At 50.5% G+C, this 22,045-nt stretch overlaps 1 protein-coding gene and 1 pseudogene across 2 annotated transcripts; one reads left to right on the plus strand and one right to left on the minus strand.

Annotated features, from left to right (window-relative positions):
* Positions 1-12,126: 12,126 nt before the first annotated feature.
* LOC311621750 (ADP/ATP translocase 2-like) lies at positions 12,127-13,668 on the minus strand (annotated as a pseudogene). Its single transcript has 2 exons — positions 13,613-13,668; positions 12,127-13,097 (listed from the first exon to the last, which is right to left on the minus strand). The product of its transcript is annotated as an ADP/ATP translocase 2-like (transcript).
* Positions 13,667-15,685, plus strand: ZG16B (zymogen granule protein 16B; the record flags this gene model as incomplete). Its single annotated transcript, XM_084882136.1, has 4 exons — positions 13,667-13,755; positions 13,847-13,929; positions 14,114-14,219; positions 15,349-15,685. 4 exons carry the CDS (start codon positions 13,667-13,669, stop codon positions 15,683-15,685), a joined length of 615 nt encoding a protein of 204 aa, XP_084738262.1.
* Positions 15,686-22,045: the final 6,360 nt, after the last annotated feature.

A 22,045-nucleotide genomic window follows, 5' to 3' on the forward strand; every position in this document is an offset into this window, starting at 1 on the left:
AGCCCTGGACTGACTCTGGTCTCAGGACCGTCCCCTCAGCCGGGAGGGGCTTCATCAGTTCTGCAAAGAGATAACATATGTTACCGTGTCATTGTCTCTCCTCCCTCACCTGGTTCTTTTGTCCATCTAGAGATGTATGGGAATGCAAGAGGCACGTACTTCAGCTCCACTCCAGACAATACAAATGACATATCTGGCATCAGGGTGTCCATAAGTCCTATAGGCATAATTAGGAGGTGAGTCGGGGCAGGGCACAGGGTCCGATCTCTGTCCTGACTTGTGCCACGGTCTTGAGAACTTGGGGAAGGGGGTTTGGCAACTCTTCTCCAATAGCTTCCCAGGGCTCCTGAGGACTCCCTGAGGCTAGTTTGGAGTCACACAGCCCCCAGCCATTGCCTTTCATCTTGTCCCTTTTCCTCAGCCACCTCCTCTCCTGCACTCCCGTCCCACTTCCCTCTGTCTCCATCTGCAAGTGCAGACACTGCGTCTTGGGTTGAACTCAAAAAAGGGATAAATAATGTTTCTCCCTCCTTGCTCTTTTCAAACCAAACTCAACTCAACTAATAGCAGCCTTTCAGTCTGAATTCTCTGTGATGGGAAAGTCAGGGGGGTGGTTAGGGTCAAAGAGGAAGGAAGTGAGGGTCAGAGTGGACCACTGCTTGAACACAATTCTCCAGACCCCGTCGAGGCAGAGCCCAGGCCCGTTCCCCTGATGTTAGGGGGTGTCCTTGCTTGGAGCCGGGGGAAATCTTTGCTCTCCACTGAGGGGTCCTGGGACCTGGGAGAGAGGATAGGGGAGGGCAGCCAGGAGCAAAGGGACAGAGTATGGGGCCAGGAGCGGTGGAGGAGGCGGCTCTTGGACAGGCATCAAGGTGTGCAGAAGGACACAGACAGACTCAGATGAGCAAAGCTGGTGGGATGCCCCCAGGGGGTGTGAGAAGTCACATGCTTCTCAGGCCTGCAACCTGACCTATTGGGAGAGATTGGAATCACTCAGAAAAGCCAAGCGTGGCTGGGGAACAGCTCCCTGCTCTGAGCAAGGGTGACAGCTGGCGCCGCCTGAGGGTCATGGTGACCCAGCGTTTTGCAGAGATCTCCTTACGGGTGATCTCGGTGCCAGCCCCCAATAGCCACCTCCACGCTGCTGATGGGGACGCTGAGGCCCAGAAGGCTGGCCAACAAGCCCAAGACCACAGAGCCCGAAAGTAGCAGAGCGGCTTGTCTGCCTCAGGATCCCCAAGTCCTGGGCTCAGGGTCCTGTGTCGCAGGGATGGGGCTGTTCTCCTGGCTGGTGGCTGTGGGGAGGGGTGTGTGAGGGATAGAGGACCTGGGGGCAATGAGGCTCAAAGCTCCCCCTTTCTTCCAGTGTCCAGCTGAGATATGGATCCAACTGGAGCGAAATATATGGCGTCTCAGGTGGGCGTTCCACAGAATTCCTACTGGGGCCAGATGAATACATTATAGGGCTGGTTGGCTCACACAGGATCTACATCCGCTACCTGGTTGTCTATACCAACTTGGGGCGCTGGGCCCCATTCGGGAAGGAAAGCGGCTACACCTTCACCGCCTCCCCGAGTGAGCCCGGCAAGATACTCACAGGAATCTTCGGCCGGACCCAGGCCCTTGGCATCACAGGCATCGGTTTTAAGTGGGACTATCCTCTAACTGTACTTCCCTCACAAGCACCAACCACACCCCAGAATAAGGAAAGGGGAACAACTCGCTGATACAGCAAGGTCTCGGCTTGGCCCAGGTCAGAGCACATACCAGAATCAGCCAATGAATGCATAAATAAGTGGAACAACAAATCAATGTTTCTCTCTCTCTCTCTCTCTCTCTCTCTCTCTCTCTCTCTCTCTGTAATTAATAAAAAAATTTCTTTAAAAAGAAAAACTAGCTGAAACTGGTTTGGCTCAGTGAATAGAGCGTCGGCCTACAGACTGAAAGGTCCTGGGTTTGATTCTAGTCAAAGGCAAGTGCCTTGGTTGCAGGCATATCCCCAGTAGGGTGTGTGCAGGAGGCAGCTGATCGATGTTTCTCTCTCATCGATATTTCTAACTCTCTATCCCATTCTCTTCCTCTCCATAAAAAGTCAATAAAATACATTTTTTTGAAAAAATAAAAAATAATAAAGAGAGCAACTAAATAATGTCACAAAAAATGAGTATCCCGGGTCCCCAGGGATGGGGGCATGGGTCGCCCTGTTGAGGCTGTTGGACTGGTGGCAGCCCTGGGATAGCCATGTCGGGTGCTGAATCAGAATCCCCCAGATAAAGCTCCTGCTGCAGGAACAGTGCGTCCAGGTGCGGTCCTGGGTCTGGTGTGCCCCCAAGCCCTCTGAGCTCGTGGGGAATCTGGCCTCCGGGGTAGAGCTCAGCGAACGGAGCTGCAGGATGACACAGGAGGTGGGTCTGACACCCCAGGCCCCGGCGATTCTGCTGAGGGTGCGGGACCGACCCTGGGCTGATTCCACAATTTTAGAGGATTCTGAGCTCCAGCGATGCCCCCCAGCCCTGCTCGCCACCCCAAGCCCAGCCGGCGGGCCTCTGCTGGCTCAGGTCAGGGCTAGGCTTCGCTGAGCAAACTGGCCTCAGGGGAGCCACTCACTTACTCACTCACTCACTGGGCACATATTCGCCAAGCCCTCACCCATGCCAGGCTCTCCTGGGTGTAAAGAAGAGACCAGATGTTCAGCAGAGAGGCAGCTCGTGGGGTTGGAGTCACTCACTGGAGCAAATGGTGGCAGTTGGCTGTGGCATCTGTGTTGAAGGGGATCGTGCAGGACATGGTACCTGGGCACCTTTCCAGAGGAGGGGTGGTGAGGATGTGCTTCAGGGAAGCCTTCCGGGAAGAGCTCTGTCCTGGAGGCCGAGTGAGAACGGGCCAGTTGGAGGCAAGGAAAGAGGTCATTCCAGGTGAGGGATCGACCTGGGCAAAGGCGAGAGCCAGAGCTAGCCGAGGGCCCAGCTCCTGGAAGCGTTGTGAGTGATTACAGGGGCAATGGAGAGGTAACGCAGACCCCAGGCCTTGCACATCCTTCACGTCTCCCTTCACAAGCCAAGGTCTGAGACCCAGAGTCCTCCAGGGACCAGGCTTCCTCCAAATGTTTTGAATCGTGACCCCCAGGAAGAAACACGTTCTGTGCTGTGACACAGAACACACACACACACACACACACACACACACACACACACACACGTCTATCAAACCGCCACAGCCAAACAACTGTCCGGCCAAGTGCCCATCCCCCTCAGCTCCCGGCTCACAGCAGCCCTGGGAGGACAGCTTCCATCATCACCTCCTGCAAAAGGAGACCCGGAGGCACAGAGAGCACCGTGCCTGGGCCTAGCCACACAGCAGCGCCAGGCGGAAAAGGAGGCTCAACCCAAGGTGGTCTGGCTGCAAAGCCTGGGCCAGAACCACACACCCAGGCAAAGATTTCCCACTGATCCTCTTCCTTCTGTGGGAGGTGCAGCAGACACATTTATTTTTCTGTACTTCGATTTTAAATTCTGGTTGAGAGCCCCTTGTGGTCTTAACTTGGGGGTCTGTGAGGGAAATTCAGAGAGCCTGTGAACTTGGGCCAGGAAAAAAATTGTCTCCTTATTTTCATTGCCTTCTACTGGAAATTTTGTTTTTCCTTCCATTGTTAATGTGACCTTGCTCACCTCATCAACAGGGCCCGAGGCTTTGTCATATTAGTTACGGTTGTCCCGGTATCTTGAAATATACGCTCATCATGACTTCAAAGTTATGGGTGTTTTAGAGGTGTCTCTCAATGTGTCAGTAATAACAGCACAGAAATATACACTGAGTGGCCAGATTATGATGATCTCTGAAGGCACAATAATCTGGCCACTCAGTGTACCTCATTTATTTGACACTATAAGTCGTGCATCTGATCAGTTTCCCCCTTTGCACAGCCTGATAGAAAGCTCAGTGCAAATAGGTGGTTGATCTCCAGCAAAAGCCTAGAACTTTTGGTACCCATTTGAGATACAAATACACTGAGTGGCCTGGTTATTATGCGTTCAGAGATCATAAGAGTCTGGCCACTCAGTGCATAGAGCATGTATCAGAAACATTCTAACAGCTGAACCTGAGGTCGCTGTGCAGAAACCCCTTCTCTCCTATGGGGGGGAGTGAGGTTTGAGGGGGGAGGGAGAAGCACCTTGCATCCCGCCTTCATCCTGCCCCACCTGGCTCCAGGGCCCTGCTGTTGCATAATTAATATCTTGCCTTTGATTTGCTGAAAGGGAAACCTGTTTTCAGTTATAAAGGGATTCTTTTTTTAAAAATATGTTTTTTATTGATTTTTTAACAGAGAGTAAGGGAAAGGGAGAGAGAATTAGAAACATCAACGAGAGAGAAACATCAATCAGCTGCCTCCTGCACACACCCTACTAGGGATGTGCCTGCAACCCAGGTACAACCCAGGTACATGCCCTTGACTGGAATCGAACCAGGGACCCTTTAGTCCGCAGGCGCACGCTCTATCCACTGAGCCATACCGGTTAGGGCTATAAAGGGATTCTTGACCCCTTTCACAGGTGCTCACCTTTCTTGGGACTGACAAGTGCAAAGGGGGTCCCTGCCCCCCAATACCTCCTGGTGCGGCCACAGATGTAGCCAGAAATAGGAGGAGCACTAAGTCATTGCCTTGTGATAGGGATCAGATAGGATGAAAGTGGGGAGAGGACAGTGGGAAGAGGACAGAGAGGGTTAGGGGGAGCAGACACAGATCCAGATCCGGAGCTGGTGTGAGGACAGACGAAGTGCGAAGCACAATGGGTGGTACAGTGAATCTTATTTGTGGAAGAGTTTCAGGAACCCTTCAGGGCACACCCCTCTTCCCCAGCCTCCACTTGTGTGCAGGAGACCACAGCTCTGGTCTTGGGCCTCCTCTGCCTGGTACTCCTGCATATCCCTGTGGGTCCATGGACAGCTGCACGCTGGCTGGGGCAGAGACCACTGCCAAGGGGGCTGTGAGCAGTCACCTCCTGCTGCCCTGGTGGGAAAGACTCTCAAAGAGTGTGGGCAACTGTCCTGTTTGGCCTTCTGGTGGCCGGCTCCCATCTTCCACCCAGAATGAGGCCCAGGCTAAGCCCTCTGGCCCACAGGTAGAGCTTGGTTCAAGCTGTGCCCGCAATTCTCAGAGCAACAGCTGGGCGGGTTCTGCGTGTGCCTGGTGGTGTCACGTGTGAAAACTGGGCCTTGGGGGAGCCAAGGGGCTGAACACTGATGAACAGAGAACAGCGGCAAGACAGATGGCCCGAATGGCCTTCCCAACAGGCTGTAGACTTTCTACATCAGCTATTCCTGCTCTTACATTCCAAAATACACCCAAGGAGGCATGCCAGGAAAAATACAGGACACTTAGTTAGGTTGGAATTTCAGATATACAATAATAATTTTTAGTCTAAGTTATTATGTACATCAAACCTTCTATTTTTAAAAAGTATAACTATGTCTCCAATATTTATTTTTTTTAAATTTTTTTAGTGGAAGCATATCTCAAATACTGCATGGGGTGTAGTTAGGCTACTAAATTATTTGTTATATCTGAAACAAACTTTAATGGGGTGCACTGTGTTTGTATTTGCTGAATTTGGCAGCCTGAACCCAAGACACTTGGGAGCTGTGGGAGGAGAGGGCGCTGGCAGCAGCGCTCAGCACTGGGCCTGGCAGGGAGGACGGCACTCTGGCCAGGGGAATGGACAGGTCTTGGACACAGAACTGCCCAGGATGAAGCAATTCCTGCTGCTTACTACCACGGCCCCGAGGCACCAGGAAAACCCCAGGGGAGGGATCCTGCACTCGTCTCCATTTGACACACAAGTGTCCCAGCCTTTCCAAACTTGGAGCACTTTCACCAGCTTCATTTAGGACCTGCCTCTCCCTCACTCAGGGCTGAGTCACTCCATTGCTCCCTAACACCCAGAACCTAGGTGGGACCATGGGTGCGCTGGGTGGAGTCACCAGGAAGCTGGGAGGGCAGGGCCTGCTCTAGGGCTGCAGTGGTTGAAACCCTCTTCAGGGAAGCAGCACAGAGTGGATACGTTTGGGGATTCAGCCCTTGGACCCTGAGTCTTCCTTGCCCCTTCTTGAGGTGTGCTGAGCCAGCATGGCCAAAGCTGAATCTGAGAGGGGGGGGTGAAGGATTGAAAAATGACAGACAAGAGAATGAAAGTTGGGTCTCAGTGGGACGCTGCCTCTCTGATGGAGACAGTGACAATGCCCACAAGCGGTGTCTTTATTTTATAGCCAGATTTCCAGGAGGCAAACTGAGGGTGTGGTCAAGATGTTTACAACATTCTCCTGAGTTTCAAGTCTACTCAATTACATGCACCTGCTCACTTCACTCAGGCACGTGGGGCCACGTGTTGGGACCATAGGTGCAAGCTCACAACCACAGCTGTTGGCTATAATTACGCTGGGAGGGCTCTGCCTGCCGGCTGGGACTTGCACATGGCCATGAGAGGACTGTGCCCTCTCCTTAGTCCGAGGCTTGAACCGGTCCAAACACTATAGCCGCTCTCCACAATGAGGCCATCACCCCAAGGGAAACCCAATCCCTGTGGAGGCTCCCCTTTGTAACTGCGTCTCTGCGGCAGCCGTATATCAGAGAGGGTGGGCAGGAGAGTTCGTGGGGACAGGGGCCACATCTTCAAATGTCTGGCTCAGCTCTGCATTCAGCAGGAGCCAAGGCCAGGGCTTCATGCTGGGTGGGTAAGGACAGGAAAGGGCAGAGTCTTACCCTGAGCGCTGAAGGCCGGACTGAGAGGAGTGAGAGGGCCGGGAACACCAGCATGGCTCCGAGGTGGCACCCCAGGACTTGGACTATGGGGTCAGGGGTGGCAGACTTGGAGAACACTTCAGGGAGGCAGTGGGGAGGAGAGCTCAGGTGGAGGTAGAGGAAAGGGAACTGAGCAGGATCTTCTGTTCCTACACGCTTCAGGGCTTCATGAGGAGATGGAGTTAAGGGCTGTTGCATGGCTGTGCTACCTGTCCCGTGGCTCAGAACAGCCCTACCTGGTCACTGTCCTGAAAGTCATAGTAAATTTTGATCAAGGGGCTTCACATTTTCTTTCTACTTTTTATTGATTGATTGATTGATTTTGAGAGAGAGAGAGAGAGAGAGAGAGAGAGAGAGAGAGAGAGAGAGAGAGAGATCTGCTGTTCTATCCATTGACTTCTGCACGTGTCCCGACCAGGGATGGAACCCGCAATCTGGGTGCACTGGGATGATATGCCAACCAACTGATTACCTGGCCTGGGCAGGGTCTCACATGTTCATTTTACACTAGTTCCCTCCCCGCCCCCCGCCTCCCCCCGCCCCCCCCCACAAATTATGCAGCTAGCCCTGGAAGGAAACTCTGTTTCCCAAGGACCCTGCTAAGCCCCCTTCTCCCTGATTCAGTCTCCAGGCAGGTCAACTTCTGCCTCCCCGTCCCTTCCAGCCCCAGCCCCTCTCCTACCTGCTAGTGTGGCCTGAGTCCTTCAGCCATTGCCTTTGTGGTCAGTCACCATCGCGTCACATGCACTACCAGTGTGACCTCAAATGCTCTGCCCTGAGCAGGATTCCATTTGGGGTGTCCTGGAGGGGTGCTCAGTGTTTGTGTTCCTATCCACAGGTGCCTCCAAAAAGTGAGCCCCATGGGACATAGGAAGAGCCAATGAGGGTTAAGGAGAACAGTCACATTGACCAACCAAGGCAAAGAATGGTCCAACGCCAAGGGGTGTTTGCAGAGCCCTGGGCACGTGAGGAGGAAGAAAGCAGACAGGTCCTGCCTGGGATGACCCCCAAGGGATTGGAGACATAAGCAACTGCCCAGAGCAGAAGGCCAGCCACCGAGAATGTTTGAGACAAGCCCTGTCCTTTCCTCCTTTGGGTGAATTGGCTTAAGTTCTCTTTAGATTCCGGACTTAAAAGATCTGTTCTGCCCAAACCGGTTTGGCTCAGTGGATAGAGCGTCGGTCTGTGGACTGAAAGGTCCCAGGTTCGATTAACAATTTTTGCAGGCACATTCCCAGTAGCTGGTGTGCAGGAGGCAGCTGGTCAATGTTTCTCTCTCATCGATGTTTCTAGTTCTCTATCCCTCTCTCTTCCTCTCTGTAAAAAAATCAATAAAATATATATATATTTTAAAAATCTGTTCTGTTGCCCTGTCCGAAGACTTTCAATAAGGCCACTGATGGAGCACACACGGGGACATGGCCTCCCAACCTTTATGGCTTTGTCTACTCCTTCTAAAGTTAGATCATGTTATCTCTATAGAGTTTTGATATTCAACTGTATTCTCTCTGGATTTTCCTGTATTTTTTTAAATAAACCTTTATTGTTCATATTATTATTTTTTCCCCTCCACCAGGTTCCTACCCTACCCTCTGCCCTTTCCCCACCCCACATTGTCCTCATCCATAGGTGCACAGTTTATGTTCAGTCTCTTGCCACATCCCTCATTCCTCTTTTCCTTGAGAATCGGCAGTCCACTCCCCTTCCATACCTCTGATTCTATTATATTCAACAGTTAATATTGTTCATCAGGTTTTTTAATTCCCTTGGTTTTTAGATACACTTGTTGATAGTTATGTATTTGTTGTTCTTAATTTTTATCTTTATTTTCTTTCTCTTCCTAAAGAACCCCCTTCAGCAATTCATATAATTATGGTTTGGCAGTGATGAACTCCTTTAGCTTTTTTTTTTTTTTTTTTTTTTTTAGTGAAGCTCTTTATCTGGCCTTCGATTCTGAGTGATAGCTTTGCTGGGTAGAGTCTTTTTGGCTGTAGGTTCTTGCTACTCATCACCTTGAATATTTTTTGCCATTCCTGTCTGGCCTGATGTTTTCTGCTGAGAAATCGGCTGACAATCATATGGATGCTCCTTTATAGGTAACTACCTGTTTCTCTCTTGATGCTTTTAATATTCTCTCTTTGTCTTTTGCTCTTGACATTTTAATTATGATGTGTCTTGGTGTGGTCCTCTTTGGATTCCTTTTGTTTGGGGTTCTGTGTGCTTCCTGGAGTTATAGGTCTAATTCTTTCACAAGGTGGGGGAAGTTTTCTGTCATTATTTCTTTCAGTATATTTTCAGTATCTTGCTCTCTCTCTTCTTCTGGGACCCCCATAATTCTGATGTTGGTTCGCTTGAAGTTGTCCCAGAGGTTTCTTACATTATCTTCAACTTTCTGTATTCTCTTGTCTTCTTGCTTCTGTGGAGGAGTATCTTCTGGCTCTTTATGTTCCAAATCTTTGACTTGATTCTTGCGATCTTCCATTCTGTTTTTAGGACTCTGTATAATATTTTTCAATTCAGACAATGTATTCTTTATTTCTTGTTGATCCCTTATTATTTCTTGTTGATCCTTTATGATTTCTTGTTGATCCCTTATTATTTCTAGTTGATCCCTTATTATTTCTTGTTGATCCCTTATTATTTCTAGTTGATCCCTTTTCATATCCTCATAGGTCTTATAGACCTTTTCTAGGAAATTCTTGAAAAACCTCATAAGTGTGGTTTTGAACTCTATATCCAGTCGCTTTTTGTCCTCCATTTCTTTCGTTTGTGATCTGTTTCCTTGTCTGAGCATTTTTGCAACTTCCCTGAGTTGGTAGCCTTAAAAGTCTCTGAGTTCAGCTTGGATGGGCGGAGTTTCAGTGTGGAGCCTACAGCCTTGGCTTCCATCAGCCACGCCCTATGAGGCGCCTGAGTCTCAGTATTCCTCAGCGTCTTTCAGTACTCGTTGTAAGCACCTCTGAGAGAAAGGTGCCCTAGAGTTTCACCTGCTACCAAACAATTTAGGCTCTCCCCCAATGAGCCTGGAACTGGGTTTCAGTTCAGTTGGCAGTGGAGTTGGAAGTAGAGTTCAGAGCAGTCTGGAGCCCCTGTCTCCCTCCCGCCAGGGCATTCCAGCGGTACAATCAACCACCCATTCTCTGTGTGCAATATGCGCACCTCTGGGACTTCCTTATGCCGCTCCCCTGGATTTCTGCCTTACAGCCCAGGTTCCCTCTATATGATCCTGGGTCCCCAGGGTCTGGCCTAGAACTGGGGTTCAGTGCAGTTGGAACTGGGGCTCAGCACAGTCCAGAGCTTTTATCTCCTTCCCACTAGGGAAGCCAGCCAGGCACTCAGCCGCCCCCTCCTCTCCAGCTCCATCCTCTCTGCACGTGTAGCGTGTCTCCATACCTTAGGCTTTTACAGCTCCTCCGCTCTTCCTTCTGGTTTTCTCTTTCCTTCTCGTTGTAGAATTTCCAGTCAGTTGACTTTCCTGTAGTTCTGGGTAATGTCCATTTTATATTTTAATTGTATTTTACTGAAATTGTTGTGTGAGGCTGCAGTTAGGTGTTACCTATGCCGCCATTTTGGATTCTCTCTCCTTTCCTGTATTTTTAATCAGCTTTATTGAAGCATAATTTATATATAATAAAGAGGCACCCACGTTAACAGTATAGTTTAATGAGTTTTGACAAATGTTTACACCTATGTAATCATCACCACACAAAAATGCAGAGAGTTTCTATCATCACAAAAAGGTCCCCTGGTGTCCTTGGTACCCAGTTCCCTCCCAAATTCAGTTCCAGGGTATCTGTTTGCTTTTTGTTACTATGAATTCATTTTGCCTTTTTGAAAATTTCACATAAAGCAAGTGATATATCCTCTTTTGTGTCTGACTTTTTTTTATTCAACATTATAATTTTGAGATTCACCTATGTTATCTGTATTTCAATAGTGTGTGCCTTCTGGGTTTTTTTTAAATCCTCACCCAAAGGTATTTTCATTATTGATTTCTAGAGAGAGGGAGGAGGAAGGGAGAGGGAGATAGAGAGACACATCGATTGGTTGCCTCCTGCATGCACACCTATTGGGACTGGGGAAACCTGCACCCAAGGTATAATACATGCCCTTGACTGGGAATTGATCCCAAAACCCTTCATTATGCAAGTGAATCTCCTAACCCAGTGATCCGCAAACTCATTAGTCAACAGAGCCAAATATCAACAACACAATGATCAAAATTTTTTTGAGAGCCAAATGTTTTAAAGTTAAACTATATAGGTAGGTACATTGTTATTATCTTAATTTGGGTACTCCTTAGCTGGCCTTTTGCTAAAAACTCAAGGGGCTATTTCACTGACCTAGAAAGAACTCTCCCAAATAGCCACAACAATCCTGAGAAAGAAAAGTAAAGTAGGAGGGATCTCAATACCAGATTTCAAGCTGTATTACAAAGCCACTGTTCACAAAACAGCATGGTACTGGCACAAGAACAGACATATAGATCAATGGAATATAATCGAGATTCCAGATATCAACCCAAATCACTATGCTCAATTAATATTTGACAAAGGAGGCACGAACATACAATGGAGTCAAGACAGTCTCTTCAATAAATGGTGTTGGGAAAATTGGACAGATACATGCAAAAGAATGAAACTAGATCACCAACTTACACTATACACAAAAATAAACTCAAAATGAATACTGGTGCAACCTGGGCCTGTGCCTTGATGAGGAATCAAATCGGCAAACCTTCAGGTGCAGGGGGCAATGCCCAACCAACTGAGCCACCCTGGCCAGGTCTCAGCCCCTGTGTTGATGACTATGACCCGATGGCTCTTCCAAAACTTTGGGGAGGCCCAGTGGACAGCCTTGTTTAAACCCTCATGCACAGCCTAGACCTGCTGCACCAGCAGGGTCCCCAGAACCCTGGGAAGGAACCTCTTACCTCCAGATGAAATCTGAGCCCTTGGTCTGGCCCCAAGCCCTCTCGGAAGGGCGGGCTGGCCTGGCGGCTCACCTCTTCCCAATCCTCTGTGCCTCCTGTCATGTCACATTTATTTATTTATTTGTTCGTTTATTTATTTATTTATTTATTTTTATATATTTCAGATATTTTTTATTTCTTCAAATTCATTATCAGGAGTGACTGAAATAAAAAATATAATTGAGTCCCATCATCATCATGGAAATGGCTTTAAGAGAACACTGGTCAGATGAATATTGCTTCCCATTTTCACCCAGTAAAGTAGTTGCCCCTGATAAACAGACAACCAAAAGTCTGTCAAGAATGCACAAGAGATGGTACATGATATAACAGGCCTGTTCACAGGGTCTGGGGGAGGGAAGACTAGGAAATAATTTATGTGAACTTCTCGATTTCATCACACGTGACAAGCACAAAAGCACCACCTATGCCTCTGAGAACATTGGGCCATGCACCCTTGAAAAAAGCTTTGCCTCCTTCATCATGGGCTATCTTCCTCCAGCAAGTGTGCCTGTGTACATGAATCAGTTCCTTTGTGCCCTGATTGCCTCAACATGCGGTGACGAACAGTGTCAAATGTATAGGAAGTCAACCTAACCACAGCTGTGCCGGACTGGGCCATCATCCAGCTGATGAAGACGTGAGTGTTCTTGGGATCTGGAAGCATTCCCTCTGCAGTATCATAGACACCGAAGTAGGCAGCTCGGTAGATGATAATACCCTGTACCGACACATTAAAGCTTTGGTAGAGGCCTCTAAGCCCGTCAGATTTGTAGATCTTAACCAGGCAGTCACCGAGGCCTTTGAATTCCCTTTCAGCTCCGGCTTTGCTCACATCAGCTGCTAGAGACGGGTACGGGCCAAATCAAGAGGATACACAAAATACAAGGAGGCCGCCCCAGCGACACCAGCTGATGCCAGATTCCCTGCAAAGTATCGCCAAGACCGGGCTCTCTTGTCCACACCACCCAGGAAGATTTGCTTGTATTTATCTTTGCAGGCAAAGTGGAGACCTGGGTGGGGAAGTGTCTGATGACATTGGCCAGGTCACCGCGCCAGAAGGTCAGGGCTCCTTGCTCCTTGGGGACACGGACCACACAGTCTGTAATGCCCTTGTATTGCTTATCTGCAGTGATTTGCTTGCTGGCATGCTGCACCTGCAGCAGTTTGACTCGCTCAATGGGTGCTACCGCGGCCTTGGAGATGGCTGCGGCCACTCCACCTGCCAGGAAGTCCTTGGCAAAGGACACGGCGGCATCTGTTATGTTGAAAAGAAGAAGCGGGCAAGTACAGGCCAGGGACCGTAACTGGCTTGAACTCCGGGCTCTCCTGTCATGTCACCTTTGCTGTTCGTCACCCCACACCCCGTCAAGGCTGTTTCATCCCCAGCTACTCGCAGACCTGGCACCGAGGGAAGATCACAGACACCTTCCAAGTGACAGACCCTGGGAGGCCAACCCCTCCTACCATACACACAGAACACGATAGTCCTGTCCGGCTCTCTGGAGGGGAGCTTGGACTCCTGAAAGCCATAGGGACCATGGGTTCTGCCCAGACCTAAATGAGGCCCTCAACCCAACTGTGCACAAGGCAGGAGCCCTGGGCCACATGAACCTTCTGTAAACATTTCCCCTGTGGCCCCTCATGAGGCTGGAACCTGTCCAGGCAACCTGGAAGGGGCTGTCAGCAAGCTCCCCACACCTCCGAAGTCAAGGTCTAGTTCAGGTGCTCAGAGGTGACAGCACAATCCTCAACCCGGTCCCGCTTTGTTTGCCTAGGCTCCAGGGCCAAGACAACAAACACGGCAGGTCCATCCGGGTGCCTCCCCCAGGAACAGCCCCCACCGATCTGACTTCAGGGTGTCCCCTACTCCTCCTCCCTTCTGGATGGGGGCCCACATGGCTTTGGGTATAAAAGGCCCGGTGGAGGGTGCCCAGGTGCAAGACTCCCCTGTGCCAGGACCGGGTGACAAGACTTTCCTGGCCAGGTACGGCGGTGGTTCCCTTCCATAAATGGGGCCGACAGGGTCAGGCAGGGCCCCTCTCTGAGCACCTGGTGGTCTCTTCCCTCTTTTCCAGGATCCTTGGGACTCAGGAGCCAGAAACCATGCTGCTGTGGCTGACCCTCACGGTCCTGTGGAGCACCCCCTGCTGGGCATATCGTAAGTCTGGCTGGGTTTGCCTCCCTTCAGCCCACCCCCTGGGCCTGGGCTCAGCCCTGGACTCACTCTGGTCTCAGGACCGTCCTCTCAGCCGGGAGGGGCTTCATCAGTTCTGCAAAAAGATAACCGATATGTTACCATGTATTTTCTCTCCCTCTCTCACCTGGTTCTTTCGTCCATCTAGAGATGTATGGATATGCAACAGGCACATACTTCAGCTCCACTCCAGACAATACAAATGACATATCTGGGATCCGGGTGTCCGTAAGTCCTATAGGTATAATTAGGAGGTGAGTTGGGGCAGGTCACAGGGTCCCATCTCTTTCCTAACGCGTGCCACGGTCTTGGGAACTTGGGGAGGGGGACTTAGCAACTCTTCTCCAACGCCTTCGCGGGGCTCCTGAGGAACCCCGAGGCCAGTTTGGAGTCACACAGCCACCAGCCATCACCTTTCGTCTTGTCCCTTTTCCTCAGCCACCTCCTCTCCTGCACACCCATCCCACTTCCCTCTGTCTCCACCTGCAAGTGCAGACACTGCTTCTTGGGTTGATCTTAAAAAAGGGATAAATAATGCTTCTCCCTCCTTGCTCCTTTCAACCCAAACTCAACTCAACCAAAAGCAGCCTTTCAGTCTGAGAATGCCTGATGGGAAGGTCAGGGGGGAGGTTAGGGTCAAAGAGGAAGGAAGTGAGGGTCAGAGTGGACCACTGCTTGAACACAATTCTCCAGACCCCGTCAAGGCAGAGCCCAGGCCCGTTCCCCTGATGTTAGGGGGTGTCCTTGCTTGGAGCCGGGGGAAATCCTTGCTCTCCACTGAAGGGGTCCCGGGACCTGGGAGAGAGGATGGGGGAGGGCAGCCAGGAGCAAAGGGACAGAGTATGGGGCCAGGAGCGGTGGAGGAGGCGGCTCTTGGACAGGCATCAAGGTGTGCGGAAGGACACAGACAGACTCAGATGAGCAAAGCTGGTGGGATTCCCCCAGGGGGTGTGAGAAGTCACTTGCTTTTCAGGCCTGCAACCTGACCTATTGGGAGTGATTGAAATCACTCAGAAAAGCCAAGCGTGGCTGGGGAACAGCTCCCTGCTCTGAGCAAGGGTGACAGCTGGCGCCGCCTGAGGCTCATGGTGACCCGGCCTTTCGCAGAGCTCTCCTTACGGGTGACCTCAGTGCCAGCTCCCAACAACCACCCCCTCGCTGCCGATGGGGACGCTGAGGCCTGTAAGGCTGGCCAACAAGCCCAAGACCACAGAGCCCGAAAGCAGTAGAGTGGCTTGTCTGCCTCAGGATCCCCAAGTCCTGGGCTCAGGGTCCTGTGTCGCAGGGATGGGGCTGTTCTCCTGGCTGGTGGCTGCGGGGAGGGGTGTGTGAGGGATAGAGGACCTGGGGGCGATGAGGCTCAAATCTCCCCCTTTCTTCCAGTGTCCAGCTGAGATATGGATCCAACTGGGGCAGAATGCATGGCGCCCCAGGTGGGCGTTCCACGGAATTCCTCCTGGGGCCAGATGAATACATTGTAGGAATGGTCGGCTCACACAGGATCTACATCCGCTACCTGGTTGCCTATAGCAACTTGGGGCGCTGGGCCCCATTTGGGATGCAAAGTGGCTACACCTTCACCGCCTCCCCGAGCGACCGTGGCAAGATACTCACAGGAATCTTCGGCCAGACCCAGGCCCTTGGCATCACGGGCATCGGTTTTATGTGGGACTATCCCGTAGTTGATCAGCCCCCTACACCATCAAATAAAACTCGCTGATACAGCAAGGTCTCGGCTTGGCCCTGGTCAGGGCCCATGCAAAATTCAGCCAATGAATGCATAAATAAGTTGAACAACAAATCGATCTCTCTCTCTCTCTATCTGTCTGTCTGTAATTAATAAGACAAATTTTTTAAAAAGAACAACTAGCTGAAACTGGTTTGGCTCAGTGGATAGAGCGTTGGCGTGCAGACTGAAGGGTCCAGGGTTTGATTCCTGTCAAGGATATGTGCCTTGGTTGCAGGCACATCCCCAGTAGGGGTTGTGCAGGAGGCAGCTGATCGATGTTTATCTCTCATCAATATTTCTAACTCTCTATCCCTCTCTCTTCCTCTCTGTAAGAAGTCAATAAAATATATTTTTTAAAAATAAAAAAATAATAAAGAGAACAACTAAATAATGTCACAAAAAATGAGTATCCCGGGTCCCCAGGGATGGGGGCATGGGTCGCCCTGTTGAGGCTGTTGGACTGGTGGCAGCCCTGGGATAGCCATGTCGGGTGCTGAATCAGAATCCCCCAGATAAAGCTCCTGCTGCAGGAACAGTGCGTCCGGGTGAGGTCCTGGGTCTGGTGTGCCCCCAAGCCCTCTGAGCTCGTGGGGAATCTGGCCTCCGGGGTAGAGCTCAGCGAACGGAGCTGCAGGATGACACAGGAGGTGGGTCTGACACCCCAGGCCCCGGCGATTCTGCTGAGGGTGCGGGACCGACCCTGGGCTGATTCCACAATTTTAGAGGATTCTGAGCTCCAGCGATGCCCCACAGCCCTGCTCGCCACCCCAAGCCCAGCCGGCCGGCCTCTGCTGGCCCTGGTCAGGGCTAGGCTTCTCTGAGTGTACTGGCCTCAGGGGAGCCACTCACTTACTCACTCACTGGGCACATATTCGCCAAGCCCTCACCCATGCCAGGCTCTCCTGGGTGTAAAGAAGAAGAGACCAGCTGTTCAGGGGAGAGGCACCTCGTGGGGTTGGAGGCAGTCACTGGAGCAGATGGTGGCAGTTGGCTGTGGCATCTGTGTTGAAGGGGATCGTGCAGGACATGGTACCTGGGCACCTTCCCAGAGGTGGGGTGGTGGGGATGTGCCTCGGGGAAGCAGTTATAGTTGGCCCTCCTGGACCTAACGATGAGTATCTCTCTGTGAGCATACTGCCCACTCACACATCTTCCTTCCTGAAACCTCACCCCAAACAGCCTAGCTGTTTGATTTTTTATATGGAACTCCTTCCTCTGGCTGTTATTTTGGAGCATCGGGTGAAGAGAGGATCTAATTAGTGAGTCACTGACAACCCAGAGCTGGACTCCTTCCCACTTTGACGCCAAGGGAGACAGAACCTGTGCCCAAGCTGTGTGAGACCAAAACATGGCTGTTCACAATCCAGGCTCACACCTGGAGGCAGTTTCTCTCTGGCCTTTCTTGCTGGCCAGCATCCCAAAATCTTAAAGTCCACTTCCAGGTCACCTTCACTACATTTCCCAGGGGGAGTGGGAGCTGGAGCTTGGGAAGGGGCCCACGTTCCTACTTATCATATATTTCACCCCAACATGGTACCTCCCTTTCCATTTCTGTATAATTTGCCTGTTATATTTTCACATACATTTGGGGGAGGAGGATAAGTAAGACATTGTATTCATATTTTACAGCAACAATATAATGAACAGTAAAGGAATAACAGGACATACACACTGATACTAATATACTCTGATACCGGTACTAATGTATATATATTCTGTCAGAGTATATAAAGTTGATCACCAGTCCCTCAAAAACTTTCCAAATCGTGTTGAGACAGGATCATTCTGTCAGATGGACTGGATTTGTTTTCTTTTCTTTTTTAATATATTTTATTGATTTTTTTTTTTTTACAGAAAGGAAGAGAGAGGGATAGAGAATTAAAACATCGATGTGAGAAAAACATTGATCAGCTGCCTCTTGCACACCCCCTATTGGGGATATGCCCACAACCAAGGTACATGCCTTTGACCGGAATCGAACCTGGGACCCTTGAGTCCGCAGGCCAACACTCTATCCACTGAGCCAAACCGGTTTTGGCTGGATTTGTTTTCCAAGGCAGCCAGCAGTAGCAGAGAAGGGCATTTCTGAACATACCCAACATCTGGAACGCTGGGCCCAAGAGTCACTTCATCAGCCCATCTCTCAAAGCTGCCAGCCTGCACCGGACTTAGGAGAAGACGACAAATGTGTAGCAGGCACCAACAGAGGCGGATCAGCCCAGAGGGGAGCACACAGGCTGTGCTCTATCCTGTGTAAGGAGAGTGGCTGGCTCAGGGGGTCTCCCTGGCTCAGGTGGTCTCCCATACCTTTTTACCAGTGATGTCCCCTCTGCCTATAACACTCTCTGTGAGAGGAGGAATACAAATCTGCCAGATGCAATAGTAGTTGGCCACTTACCCATGATGGTAGGTTGTATAAGCAAGCCCTGGGCAAGACACCTCCCTGCACTGGTGCACCAATGGGTGCCAGTCTGAGTTTCCCAGGGCCGGAGTAATAGATTAGCTCCTGGGATGTTGGCAACAACAGGCTATTTTCCGTTCCCCCAGCAAGGTCTTATTTTAGTATCCGGTGTTTGAACTTGCTCTCTCATTGGGGATGCCCACGCCTGCTGCTGCATCTGGTACGCTGCAGGTTGATCTGGCCAGGGTTTTTCATTCAGGGCTGGTAGTACGTCAGAGAGTCTTACGGTCCAGCCTTGTAACAACATTTCTCTAGTTTTTAGAGCATTTTTAAAAAATATATGTTTTTATTGATTTCAGAGAGAAAGGGAGAGGGAGAGAGAGAGAGAAACATCAATAATGAGAGAGAATCATTGATCAGCTGCCTCCTGCATGCCCACTACTGGGGATCGAACCTACAAGCTGGGCATGTGCCCTGACCTGGAATCAAACTGTGACCTCCTGGTTCATAGGTCAATGCTCAAACACTGAGCCAGCCCAGTTGGGCTTTAGGGCATTTTTTTAACAGTCCATTGTAACATTCTATTAGTCCAGTTCCGGTTGGATTATAAGGGAGGCACAGCCACCATTCAGTGTGGCTTTCAGCCCAGTACTATCTATAATGTCCTGTCATTGTCTGCGAGGGACTCAGATGCTCCTCTGAACGTAGAAAACGCTGTTGACAAGTTGTGATGATGTCAGTCGTTTTCAATTGGAGGCCCACGGTGTGGGCTGTAGCTCACAGGGTGTTCTGTCCTATGTGTTTCATTTTCCTGTGCAGCTGTGCAGCCAGGTCTTCTGCTGGGGCCTCTTCTAGCCGTCAAATGCGAGCAAATGTATCTGCTTCATCATCCCCTGGACACTGTAATGCTTAACGTCCTGTGACACGATACTGGGTCACCTCTGTACTCTGTACAACCGTCCATATGCCCGCCCACAAGCTTGTCCCCACAGGGGTCTGTGGCTCATAGTCCAGTCCTGAGTGTGCCATTTAGCGGGCTGTCCTTTGCATGGGCCGTCGGCGTGCCATGCTCCAGTTGGCACTGGAACAGTAAGTACCTGCTTTCACTCGTGAAGGGCCAATAAGTTCTTCCTTGAGTTCCTTTCAGCATCTCCTGACACAGAGGTGACTGGTCCCAATCATGTCTGCAGCTCCTGGCTAAGAGGGGATGGTGAATGAACTTGTTTCTGTTGCAGGTAAACACTCGGTCTTGTTACAGTTTGTGTCTGTGCTGCACCAGATTGCAGGGTGTGAGACCTGTCCTACAGCCATCACGTGATCTGCACCCTACAGCAGAGTCTCCAGTTATAGGCTCAGTTGCTTGCAGGGCATGGTAGGTGGCATGGTGTGGGCATTGCCCTTTTGTTTTTACAGAGAAAAACCAGGAGGAGGGAGTTGAAGTAATGTACCCAGAGAGTTGTGGAATTTAAACTCAAATCTCACCATCCCTCTGCCACTCCCTGCTCAGGAACCAGCCCAGCGTTCACCATCACAGGGAAGAGATGTCCCTGCCTGAGTGTCCCTGCACCCCAACTACTCCATCACTCCAGCACTCCCTTAGCACAGGGGTTTCCTACAGGCTTCTTTCCGCTGCTGGGGATAAGGCGACTGGGGGCCCGGCTCCCTCAGTCAGTGAGAAAGAATTCACAGTCGAGTCCCTGAGAATTCTTTCTCAATGACCCAACTACAGGCTCAGAGATGAGGACTGGGCAGGGCCTGAGCCCCCAGTCCAAGCTGAGGAAGGGACGGTTCCTCCTGCGCTTGGTGCCTGCTCTCATCCTTGGCCAAATGTCCGGCCTTTGGACAGAAGTCAGGCTGTCAGCCTTCTGGAACATCCGAATAAGTTATAATCGCTTCCTCATCCAGGTGCTGGCTCAGCCTTACAGGGGACGTTTGTGTATTGACTATGAATGGTCTCTTCTTACACAACTCTGAACCGTGCGCCTCCCGGCGGAGCAGTTCCTGGCTGTTAACCTGTCCCTGAGTTATGTCACTGATCGCAAGGCCTGCCAGGGGCTCACCAGGGTGCATGGACTGCCAGCCACTGGGGGTGCCAGCCACTGGGGGTGCCAGCCATTGGGGGTGCCAGCCACTGAGAGTGCCAGCCACTGAGGGTGCCAGCCATTGGGGGTGCCAGCCATTGGGGGTGCCAGCCATTGGGATGCCCTTGAAAGTCATTCCACCAGGCAGCCAGATGCCGAAAGGAGCTGCTGGGGGTGGTGCAGTGCCCTTTCTGCACCTCCCCATCCCGCTTCCCAGGTGCCAGGACCCACACCCGCTCCCCCCTCCCAGGACCCAAGAGAACGCTCTTTGTCTGTTGCAATCCGCCGGGGCCGGGGAGGAGTTTTATAAGCACAGCTGTCAGTCTTCTAAATCCTCTACAAACACCACCTGAGGATGGAGCCAGGGAAAGAGAAGACAAAGGGGGCTTGTGTTTGTATTGCCATCAAGGTCAGGCTGAAATGCCCTTTCTGTGAGTCTCTGCTGGACCAGGCTCCTTCCTTCTAACTCACTGTTGGCAGCAGTGTGGTGCATGGGGAAGGGGAGAGGGGACTGGGGAGACATCCCCTGGAGGGTGAGTGGAGTGGTTTGGGCTGTCTACAGCTGGGAACTGTGGTGGGCTCTGGGAACACACACACACACACACACACACACACATACATTTATACACACAGACACACACATACACATCTATACACACACACACATCTATACACACACACACATCTATACACACAGACACACATCTATACACACACACACATCTATACACACAGACACATCTATACACACACATACACACACACACATCTATACACACAGACACACATCTATATACTCACACACACACCTACACACACACATCTATACACACACACACATCTATACACACACACACATCTATACACACACACACATCTATATACACACACACACATCTATACACACACACACATCTATACACACAGACACATCTATACACACACATACACACACACATCTATACACACAGACACACATCTATATACTCACACACACACCTACACACACACATCTATACACACACACACATCTATACACACACACACATCTATACACACAGACACACACACATCTATACACACAGACACACACACACACCTATACACACAGAGACACATCTATACACACACATCTATACACACAGACACACACACATCTATACACACAGACACACACACATCTATACACACAGACACACATCTATACACACACACACATCTACACACACAGACACACATCTATACACACAGACACACATCTATACACACACACATCTACACACAGACACACATCTATACACACACACATCTATACACACAGACACAAATCTATACACACACACACATCTATACACACAGACACACATCTATTGTATATACACACACACATCTATACACACACAAACACAGACACATCTATACACACAGACACACATCTATACACACACACACACACACACACACACACACATCTATACACGCAGACACACACAGCCTAGGCAGGGGTATTGGGCGGAAGTGGGTCCTGGCGCAGGGCCAAGTGGTGTGAAGGCCCTGGTCAGCTGATCATTTGGGGAGATGGGGGGTTGAGATTTCAGAAGTGGTTCAGGCTCATGCAAGGGAAACTTGCCAAATAAAATGCAAATAAAATTGAGGGTTTGGTTTTGTTTTAATCTATCACCACCCCCTCCTCACTGTTTTCTGGAATGGAGTTATTTGAAGAAGAGTCGGAGCATTCATTAGTACAACAACACAGGAAAGCTATTCGTGAGAGGAAGTTATCAGACGATCAGAGAGTTCGGAAACCTCCACCTGGGCACGGAAGTGGAGTTCCTTAGGGTCTAGTGAGGCCCCTCCAGGAGACAGCCT

Source organism: Pipistrellus hanaki (genome assembly GCF_964339955.1).
Source record: "Pipistrellus hanaki genome assembly, chromosome: 4".
NCBI lineage: Eukaryota > Metazoa > Chordata > Mammalia > Chiroptera > Vespertilionidae > Pipistrellus > Pipistrellus hanaki.